Source organism: Fulmarus glacialis, unplaced genomic scaffold (assembly GCF_000690835.1).
Source record: "Fulmarus glacialis isolate BGI_N327 unplaced genomic scaffold, ASM69083v1 scaffold6530, whole genome shotgun sequence".
NCBI lineage: Eukaryota > Metazoa > Chordata > Aves > Procellariiformes > Procellariidae > Fulmarus > Fulmarus glacialis.
The window spans coordinates 2,346-12,984 of NW_009188251.1; the positions used below are offsets into that span (position 1 = coordinate 2,346).

At 40.0% G+C, this 10,639-nt stretch overlaps 1 protein-coding gene across 1 annotated transcript; it reads right to left on the bottom strand.

Annotated features, from left to right (window-relative positions):
* Nucleotides 1-274: 274 nt before the first annotated feature.
* Nucleotides 275-2,636, bottom strand: GDF9 (growth differentiation factor 9). Its single transcript, XM_009577859.1, has 2 exons — nt 2,213-2,636; nt 275-1,227 (listed from the first exon to the last, which is right to left on the bottom strand). Exons 1-2 carry the CDS (start codon nt 2,634-2,636, stop codon nt 275-277), a joined length of 1,377 nt encoding a protein of 458 aa, XP_009576154.1.
* Nucleotides 2,637-10,639: the final 8,003 nt, after the last annotated feature.

Sequence of the window (10,639 nt, forward strand, 5' to 3'; positions counted from 1 at the left end):
AGACATCTGGTAGTTGAAACCTTTTCCACATTTTAAATGCAAAATTATTCCAATAAAAAGATATTTACATTTAATTTCACATTCTAGAAAGGCTGAGTGGCTACAAAAATAAGTGCTATGATGTAAACACCGTCTACTAACTCCATGCTAAATCCTAAGCGGTTTTATAGAGCTATTAGAATTACACAAACACTATTCAGTTGATTATAGCTACAGACACTTGGAGAAAGCAAAAATACCCAAACCCGGAGTAAAACCAATCAGGGTTCACCCACTACCGACAAGTGCACTTGGTAGCTATCATATCTTCATACTCTTTGTAGACTATGGAGCCATCGGGCTCTATGGTTAGGACGCTCAGTGGGCTGTATTCGGCAGGAACACAGGAGGGCTTTGGAACAGATGAGTCCAGTTTCTCGTATATTATGTTCTGTACCATTGTGTGTACAGGAGAGCCGTAACGATGCCCGACGACCCTTGGGCAGTCGCCTTTGCAATACTGAGGGCTGTACCTGTGTGGTGCTATTATCCATTTGTCCCATTTTAGTTGGCTAAAACTTAGACGGAAGTTGTGAAGCTCACACTCATTTTGAGGGAACAGAAATTGTTTGAAATATTCGCTCAAATTATAAGGTGGAATGGCTGGCGCTTCTTTCAGATTCTCATCTCTTCGCCGTCGAGAGGCCCTTTTACCCTGTGAATTCTCTTTTCCTTTGTCACCTGTAGGATCAACAAGCAGACTGCTCCTTTGCATGGGCCGCACTGGGTTTTTCCTTCTGTGTCTAAGTGAGTTCCACCTGTGATAAGCTTGCTCACTGGTATCATTCAGATAAAGAAGAAGAGAAGGGGGAACCAGTGCCATATTAATGGGATTTTCCAGTTTAGTGTTCTGTTGTGGATCACCCATCAGACAAGTGAAGTTCACAGCCATATGAACATTCCTCCTCTTAGTAGCAATTAGAGGCTGGAGAAAAGAAGTCACATCAATCTCAACCCACTTGCGTTTTCTAACTTCAAAGTGCAGGCTAAAAGCTATAGTGTGTGAAATGCTGGGACATACTTGACTAGAAAAATCATGCTCCTTAACAGATAAATGGCACATGCATGTAATGGAAGAAGAAATGGGAACTGATGTGTCAAAGGAATAGAGCAAGACAGACTTGAGTAAGTGCTCTAGAGCAGTAACACGATCCAGGTTAAACAGTAAATCCACCGAGTGAACATCTCCTGAGAAGGGAAACAAAATCTTGTAGAGTTAGTGCATCTTAATTTTCCACCTAGACATAAACACTATCATGTAGTAGATAAGTAGAAATAATTCAGCAGCAGAAGAAACCAATTTAGATGCCCTCCCTTATTTTTATTATATGGAATTTCTACTTTGGCTAGGGACATAAGATTTAAAAGTTAAGAAAAGACAACAAAACCAAGAAAACCCATGCTTTTAAGAGGTATTAGAATTCATTTCATTAAAACAAACAGTACAGGAGGAAGTTAGTAGTTGTCTTTTCAGTGTTGATGTGGGGAAACAGGAACTAGACACTCCAGATTATACAAGCCAAAAAATAGCTGGAGTTTTAAAGTGAATGCTTTCAGAGCTTTTTAGCATTAACTCTAGTTGTTCTTCCTACTTATATATTTTTTCCTATTTAAATCTCTTGACCAACAACTGCCAGCAAGTCTGAGTAACAGAAAGGCAGAATTTCATTAGCACTAGTTAAAAAAATTATCACTCTTTCATGAGTGTCACTTTGCTTTTCTTTTGTGAAACAGAACCAGAGCTTCCAAGTTATTCTGAATGCACATTTCTGTCTCATTCACCCCTGCTGTAAAATACACTACCCTCGTCTTTTCCCCTGATGTTAAGAATTTTCTGGCATTCTTTGAATTTGCTCCAATTTCCATCTTATTTTGAGACTGATGAACCCATTTCCTGGCCTGTGTTCCAGATGTGGACATAGCATACGCTTACTATATTGCTTTTTTTACTACTCACCACTGTATTTTTTCTGTAATTAGAAATTGTTCATTTTTGACTACACAAATGCATTAAGTGTTCTCTTCAAACTTACATAGGCCAAATAATAAGTCAGATAAGGATTAAAATAGCAACAACTCTAAAGAAATAAGATATTTTTATATTATGCTGCAAGCTCAGAACACATGGAAAAAACCCATTTAACCTTTGCAACTCAGGTCACCCCACACTTACCTTTCATTAGGTCCCTGTGCTTGCATTCAGAACATGGAGTGAAAAGTCGAACAGTGTTATAGAGGTGGCTTTTGTTAGCCTTTGGAATTCCCTCCTTGGTAGCAGACATCTTATATAGCCTCTTCATGTACCGAAGGGCTCTGGAGTCTGGCCGTAGCCTGGGGGCCTCGCTTTCCCAGTTCTGGTGTTCCCGGTCAGACAGCACCTTGAGAAGGGGAGGCAGGAGGGCATATCCACGCCTCACACCTTTTGGCAGCCGTAACAATGGATTTAGCTCACGGACATTGTCCTCAGGAGCTACCAATAACCCAGAGGTTTTGTCAGAGACTACACGACCCCTGGAGTGGGGGGAACACTGGATGCCAGAAGAAAGCCAGTGAAGAAAGCAATAGAAACAAACACAAATTCTCCAAGTACTCTCCATGCTCTTTAGGGTTGCAGCCAAAAAAATGCCTCCCCTAAAATATTCAAGGAAAAAAAGGGTACCTGAGCCCAATCCCTTATATATGTTGCAGCTGTGGAATGGGAGGGAGGTTTCTTTCTGATTAGAAACCAAAGAGAAAGATCTGCAGCTGGCTACTGAAACCACATGCTTGTTTGCATTTAGGCTAGAGCCTTTGCCCATGAAAGCATATTATAAACAAAATCCTTATTCTGAGAGTTAACCTTTTTCACATGGTAAATTACAAAACAAGAATGAGTGCCAGCCTCCAGAGGGAGCTGGGGAGACAAGTTAGTATTGGCTAGTCTAACTAAATCCATGTTTATTTGCAGAAACACATATAAAGCTAAATATTATTGCTTTTAGCAATAATAAGCTAATAAAAAAGAAAGAACCTGTTTTTCATTGTCTGGTAATGTATTTCTCACGTTTCACTTCTCTGTAGACAGTAATATCCACTTGAGAGAGAGGAAACTGTGACTATAGTACCACTAGATTCGTTTTCATGCCAGCACACAGCACATATTTACCTCCAGTCTGAGGTAAGGCATCCAAAAAGCAGAGAGCTTTTTCAGTCAGTATCAACATCTGTGGAGTGTGCTCCAAAAGACTCCAAATGGAGTAATATTGATTGCATCAGAAATATTCAGAAACTCTTGTAGCTGAACATAACCTTAAAGGGATGGGTTTTAGTTTTATTTACTTAGGAAAATACAGGGAAAAAATCTGTTTTCATGACAGTTTTTTTTAATTAGAGCTATGTTATCAATAATCTAGTGAAATGTCACCCATGATCTAGCTTTCACATCTTAAGGCTTCTAAGTAGGGATTGCTTGTTTGGAGAGTGTTTAATTAACTTACAAAAATGTCAGTCTGGCATTCTTTGATTTGGAGTGGAAGGTTAATTCAGATAACAATCTATAATATTAAATAATATAACCTTTTCTGCTACATTTCTTAAAGCTGATTTGATTATGATAAAAGGGGGATACTGTCACTTCTAAGGGCAGCTATATTTAAACTGTTTTGAATAAGGTGATCTGTACTTTGATTCATTTAAAAAATATATCCTTCAGTCAGTCATGCTTGCACCAAACAAGCTCATCTGCTCCCTCCCTTGTGGGTTTGAATTAGTCCCACTTTACATTAGTTTCAAACAAATGTAACTACAGTTTCTGCTCTTCATGACAATTGAAGCTGCCCTTTAACCCTACCCTCTTCCACAAACCAAATGTGCATTCATGCTCGCCCCTTTGCACGGATTTTTGATCTTATCAGATCTTGTGGTGGGTCCAGTCAGGGAGTTGAAATGGTAGGAAAATAATCCAACAAAAAGTGAACATTTGCTTTACCTTACTGAAACCACTGGACAAGCTGAGAACAATTAAGCCTATCTTGAGTAATTCAGGGCTCAACAGGACATGAGTGGTACTTCTGGATGGTAAAGGCATAGCAAATCCTTAACTATTACTCTGTGTGGTGAGTGCCAAAATAATCTTACATATTTTTATATATACAGTGCATTGAAGAGGCTATTCTTAAACATGTAGCTTTTGAAAATTTTACTTAAATAAACTGAAAAGTTCATGAAACAGGTGGAAAGGACATGGAGATTTTTAACTGTATATTTAAACTAGCCCTGACCAGATATATTCTGCTCTTTTGCACAGTCTAGTGGCCTGATCGTAAAACTCATCCACATTTATTAGCTGTCTTGTTGGAGATCTAAGCAGAGAAGTCAAAGTCCAAATATATCCAACCTGAACCAATGTATCGGGCACCTTCACTGACTGTAATGACAGGGAGAGACCTAATTCAAACTGGGTCATGCTCTGTTGGCCAAGGCTGGGAGCTGCTGTAGTGATAGCTGGAGGGCCATCAACACAACTGCTTCTCATCTCATGGTCAAGCATAATGCTGATTAGCATCCTGTGATGCTTTGGGGTAGAAGAAGGATAGATCTTGTTTATTTTCCTTCATCCTGGTGTCTGACTGGGTTAGATGCTGTGAAGGCTTTTCAAAGGATCTTATGGCTAAGTTTTCACATTTTTAGTAACTGGTTGGTCCAGACCTGTGGAATTGTTTAATAGGCCAGTTGATTTGACTATGGTGTGTTGACTACTTGACCCTTTAGAAAATGTGGTCATTTTCAGTGCATAAATAGGAGCTGAAATGCTCTCAGACTGCCTATAGGAATGCAGGGATTCTTAACATTACTGAAGCCTTAAAGTCTTCCCATGAATGTATTTATAACTTTAGGCAGTCCTTGAGCAGCTTCTAATAAAGTGGACTTCCTTTGCTCTGCAGTAGCCTGTAATAAAGAGGGAGAAAACTGGAGTTTATGTTGCTGTTGATTTTTCCCTCTGAAACCCAGTTGCCCTGAACAGATTACTGATCCAGCACAGTCACCACAATCCCTAAGTGCAGAACTGAAACCTAGCGACTTGCAGGGGAATCAGGAGCTGGGGGATGGAATGAAAGAGGAAAGAGAGAGCCCTGTAAGCCACACTCACTGCCAAAGCCAGTTTATCATCCAAACTGTGACTTTTTACTGGACTTCAGGTTTCTCAATGCTTGGGCACATTTGCTGAAGAGTTATTAATTGCAGCTATATTTGAGTGAAGATTCTGGCATACCCATACTTGTAGGTAGTTGCAAATACACGTGCACAAGCATTTAAGATTAAAGACTTGTTCAGTAAAACACAACGTCCAAGGAGATTAGTTTCATCATATCTTTTTAAAATCCAGACCGTTATTAGATTGTTTTGATAGTCTCATGTTTTATGTATCTTAAATATTTATTCTCTCTATTATTAATCATTAGATTGTTGCAGCAGAAACTATATTTTCCTTTTTTTCCCTGGGAAACACTACTGACTACCTAGTCTGTACTACCACAAACTAATAATAATTTTAAAATTCCTTTAAAACAGAGCTGAAGAATGTGTAGCTTTGCCCTGTAGCTAGATAATGACGTTTGTTTGTTTCCACAAGGGAGCAAAAGTATTAATCACAGGTATAGCTGTTATGCCCTGATAAACAAAGTGTTTTCATTTTGGCTCACTGAGCTGATTCAGTGGACTTTGAAACACAAGAAGTATCAGGTGCTCTCTGCAGGGTCCATTAATAATGTTGCAGAAACTTAGCTAACTGCCCATGCAGAGTAACAGCTGAGTTACGTGTCTGCTATACAGATGTGAGCTGTAGCAATTTCTAAAAAGAAGTGTTTCCTGTTACTTCTAATAGCTTCTTCCTGCCATAAACCAAAAAGATCGAACAAATTATTGTAAAGAATCAATGCATATATACATGTCATTTTTTGACAAGACAGAATCAGAGGTAAAAAACTATGTACCACTGATTTTTATGACTACAGTGTAAAACTGATGATAGCAGCCTATGCTCAAGTCAGCCCATTTTTATCTCCTTGACAATAACATCAGCAATCCCTTAAACTGATGATAGCCAGAAGATTGGGCTCCTTTTCCCTCTCTGTTCCTAACTGCCTTCTTGTACCTGATCATTACAGCAGTCTCCGTAGTCTATGTAGTCATACCTGCCCTTTGAGCTGTTTTTCACAGACACAGTGGATGAGATTTTTCCCGTTTATCATATTTGTAATTGTCCCATGGAAGACTTATTTTTCTATCTGAATGGTCAGCCTTCTTGAAGAGTTTGGAAAAGAACTGAAACATCCTAGACATAGACATAAGCTGTGGCACTGATGGATAGTTTATGAATTCCTTTTTTCTTGCAGACTACTTCTACTACCTATGCAGCTTTGCATGTATCATTTGTTTTCTTTATGTTTTAATTTACTATCACTTCATTATCATTATTTATAGAGCCTAGAAATTTCCCTAATGGACCATGAGCCCATTTTCCTGTGTGCTGCATAAATACGGACTAAACTAGAGAGTTTGTAATCTAAATATAGGACAAGACAAGGTAATTAACATACAAACAGTTATCTTGTATTTCTCAGCATCATAGAATAGCAGAGTTTTAGGGATTTAAAGAAGATTATAAGAGAGCATTGCTGTTGTTTGCATCAGGGGCAGCATGAAGATCTTCCTTGAAAACGTAACGGGTGAACAATGGAAGCCGGCCCCATGAGAAGGAGTCAGCAGAGTACACTGGTATGTCCCTTACCTTATAGGGGTGCTCTGGGGATGAATACATTAAACACAAATCATTCAAGCACTAGGATAATGGCAGTTTTGTAAGGACCTGAAACAGATAGACACAACTGGGCACACAGCCACGATGGTGACTGCATCTCAAATATTGTTTGGTGTCTGCAGGATATTGCTGTGGGTAAGAGGTAGGTAAGAAGCCAGCAGCAGTGATGATGTACTTTAGAGAGATGGTGAAACACTGTGTTTTTTCCACGGTAATAAGGTTTTAGAACCTAAAATAATGCAAAACTTACAAGTTATAATTGTCTTAGTTCCTCAGGCAAGGGAAAAACCTGCATGAGGAGGATATGCCCAGGAGGGCCTCTTTCTTTGTTTACATGCTTGCCGAGGTCCCCAAAGCATCAGGATGAGGATTCCCTGGCGGTTGACTCTAGTGAGGAAGGTGAGAAGGGGAAGGAGATGAGTTTTGTGGTGTACCTGGCAGCAAAGAGTGGTCAGAAGATAAATACCCCTCCTCCCAGGGTGTCTGCTCCTTTCTCTGTGCCTGAAGACAACTGGACTCTGAACTGCACCCTGTGTAATGGTGCTGCAAAGGCAGTGGCTGGCTGGCTCAGGGGGCTGGGGCAAGACGGGTCACCCACCCTTTTGTTTTTGTAATTGCCATCTGTGACCTCTTTCTGCCTTAGCTAAAAAAGACTACCTTCTACTATATCCTTGTAGAGCTAAGGGGACCAGGCATATGCTGTGGATTTATCCAGTGGCATAATATTGTATTTTATTCTCCTGCCAAGGGCACAGCAGTGAGTCAACCAAAAAGAAAACAAACATTGCCTCTTCCTCCGACTGCTTCACTAAGGCATCCATGTCTAAAGTACTGGATTCCCACTTTACAAAAATTATATTATAATGGTGCCGAAAGTTAATGTATATCTTAGCTACACTTCCATTGTTCACAATAGTATCTACGCTTTGTTGCCAAAAGATCTAGCTATAGGTGATCCAACAGTCAATTTAGTTCTTCTACATAGAATTTCTAGATTTATGAAAATAAATTCTACATTTATGGAGGTATCATTTTACTGAACATTTTAATATCTCATGTATTCTGTATTGGATTAGGATATTCTGACCAAAAGTGAAACTCATCTCTGGTTTATTGTACTATTTATAGGTCAATAAAAATAAGTAACTCTTTCAAGTGTTACAAAATATTAGCTGATAGATGAAACAGCTTGGTCTAAGTATGGAGTTTGCTGTTCAAAGAGACAGCGATAAAGATAAACCTAATGGCTTCTTAGAGGATGCAGAGGAAGGTGGTGCCAAGCTGGAATCGTGGTACATTTCAGAGCTCCTGCTGCCATTCCTGTGGGCATGTTGCCTTCCTGTTACCTTATGTGGCATTGCTGTAAACTGACCGTGTAATAACACTGAGGAGAAGTGACCTTATGGACACTTTGTACAACTAGAATTAATAAATGTTCTTGACAGGGTAATCAGTTAGTTGGTTCATTTAGTACATGAGTTTAGTGGCTTAATAGGCAGGAGTGTGAGAAAAGTTTTACTTCATCCTGTTGTGAAAACAAATGATTAGCGAAGAGCAACCTGACAGCCTCACTCAACCACTGAAAATGAGCCCAGTTTTCCCTTTGCTGCTAGACTGCTGGTGGCCATTTGGTTATTGGTGTGGTATCTTTGTCAAACCTCTTCAGTTTTACATGCTTCTGGAGTACTTTCTTAGAGCTCTTTTGTATCAAGAGGTTAGTTTACAACTCATTCACACATTACGTTTCATCATTCATGTGGTGACTGGGGAAGAATGTAGATATTCAGTGCTAAAGTATGGCACTCACAATTTTACCTGCTAAGCAAATATTACATGGAAAACTAGTAGGTTTCTCCTTGAGGTAATCAGATATTCTTTAAAAAATAAAGAGAGCTCATTCTCTGAAAAGAAACAACAGCTGCAGAAAACAGCTACCATAGGTAGCAGAGCAAGGTTCCTGGCGGGGCCCTTCCATGGAGGGACACCTCCATTTACATTACTTCTAGGCTGCATAGCATCTAACAGGCGTACAGCAAAAGTATAAAAATTAAGGTTTTGGGATGCACTATCTGCAAAGAGTGAAATCTGTGACATTGACTTACTTCACATAGGTCTTTCAAAAGCCATTACAGGGAAAGTTTTGTGCGTACTTACAAATATGACTGCCCGTGTAGAACTTGGATGAGATAGTCTTTTAATATAGCTAAATTTTTATTGAAATAAAACTGCTGAAGTTAATGAAGGAACTGTCATTTGTTTGCACATGCCGTTTCTGTTACAGGGAGGTGCTATACATGTATCCATAAAATGTGGCTTTTGGGTCAAGTTTCAGAATACATTTAATCCAGTTCGAGGGCTATTGCTATCAGGGGTGGGTTTTGCCTTTTCCTCCTTGCCTTCTGGCCTTTTCCCTTGTGTTGGTGGAATAATTTTCACCTGTGAGCTGAATGACTCATTCCCCAGCTGCACGCTCAATATAAAGTTGTGGGGCAGCCCAGTATGTGCTCTTTGTTAAGGAAGAAGGTTAGAGATGGTGATCTGTTGCTTTTGAGAGTATCTTATAGTTAGCTTAATTTAGGTATAATGTGAAGTTATACAATACTATAGTCAGATATGTTTTAGATACTACAGGTGTCTAGAAAGATTCAGTGAAAAGATGTAAATGAGTAGGTACAACTTAATTGGTTTTTTGTTTGTTGGTGGTTTTTTTTCCTCCTTCTTAATGAAGATGCAGGCAGGATTGCAGGAGTTATCTCCTTTCCCTTTTCTCAGAAGGCAGAAAGAAAATATTTGGAACAAACTATTTTAAAAACTAGGGAACTAGGGTCTTATAATGGATATTTTTTCTCTTGCCTTGGTGTACTGGTGTGGAAAGCTGAATTCACTAAGCTTGTTATTATCACATTCAGCTTTCCTGGTGTATTTTCCTGCCTGACAAGCTCTTGTTTACAAGCTGGAGAGCAAAGAAAGCCCTGAAGAATAAAAATTGTGAAAGATGGAGAGCCTGCTGCTGTTACCTCAAACCTTGCCTGAGACAGCGTATGGGGCAGGTAAATCACTGCATACCAGATGTGATTTTTTTTTTTTCCTCCCCAGAAATGTTTCTATTGCTCCTAAATAAAATAACAGTTCTGGCTATTCTTGCAGCACCTTTGCTGTAGGGTTCAGTTGTGGCTATAAGGTAGGAGTCAGGAAACTGTGCTTTTCATTTTGTTTATTTTATACCACTGTCAGATGTGGTTAAGGTGCAAGTCCTTATGTGACCCTTAGTGAGAAGAACACTAATTTAGCTGCTTAAAATTGCAGGAAAATAAGTTCCAGAATTATATTCTTTTCTAGCCTCTCTGTTCTCACGCTTCATATGTAGATGTGCTCCTGGTATGTGTTAGGTTTGCGGTTGGACTCGATGATCTTGAGGGTCTTTTCCAACGTAAATGATTCTATGATTCTCTCCTGCGAGCCGTTCCTGTGCCTTTTTTTCCTGTCTTGTGAGCCTTTCCTGTGCCTTGGAAGACCTCGCCTGCAGCGAAATCTCGATCGCTGCTGTGATTTGTGGGGAGGTGGGTTGTACTTCGTTTTGCCCGGTGTTTGCGGGGTTTTTCCTCCCTTCGCCCAAGCAGATGTGGCTCAGAGAAATGCTTCTCCCCTGACGCCAGAGTTTCGGGTTCATTACCCTGACCCCACCTCCGTGCCTCCCCCTGGGCAGGGCCCTGCCCGGTACCTTCGCGGGATACAAGTAGCTCCGGCGGCAGCGGGGACCGGGGGAGAGTTTTGTCCGTGTCCGAGCTGGGGAGGAATGCC

Excerpts from the sequence above, each read along its gene's own strand:
- GDF9 (XM_009577859.1), bottom strand. The coding sequence starts at position 2,636 with ATGGAGAGTACTTGGAGAATTTGTGTTTGTTTCTATTGCTTTCTTCAC. Across the intron at positions 1,228-2,212 it reads GCACAGGGACCTAATGAAAG|GAGATGTTCACTCGGTGGAT; the intron begins GTAAGTGTGGGG and ends TTCCCTTCTCAG.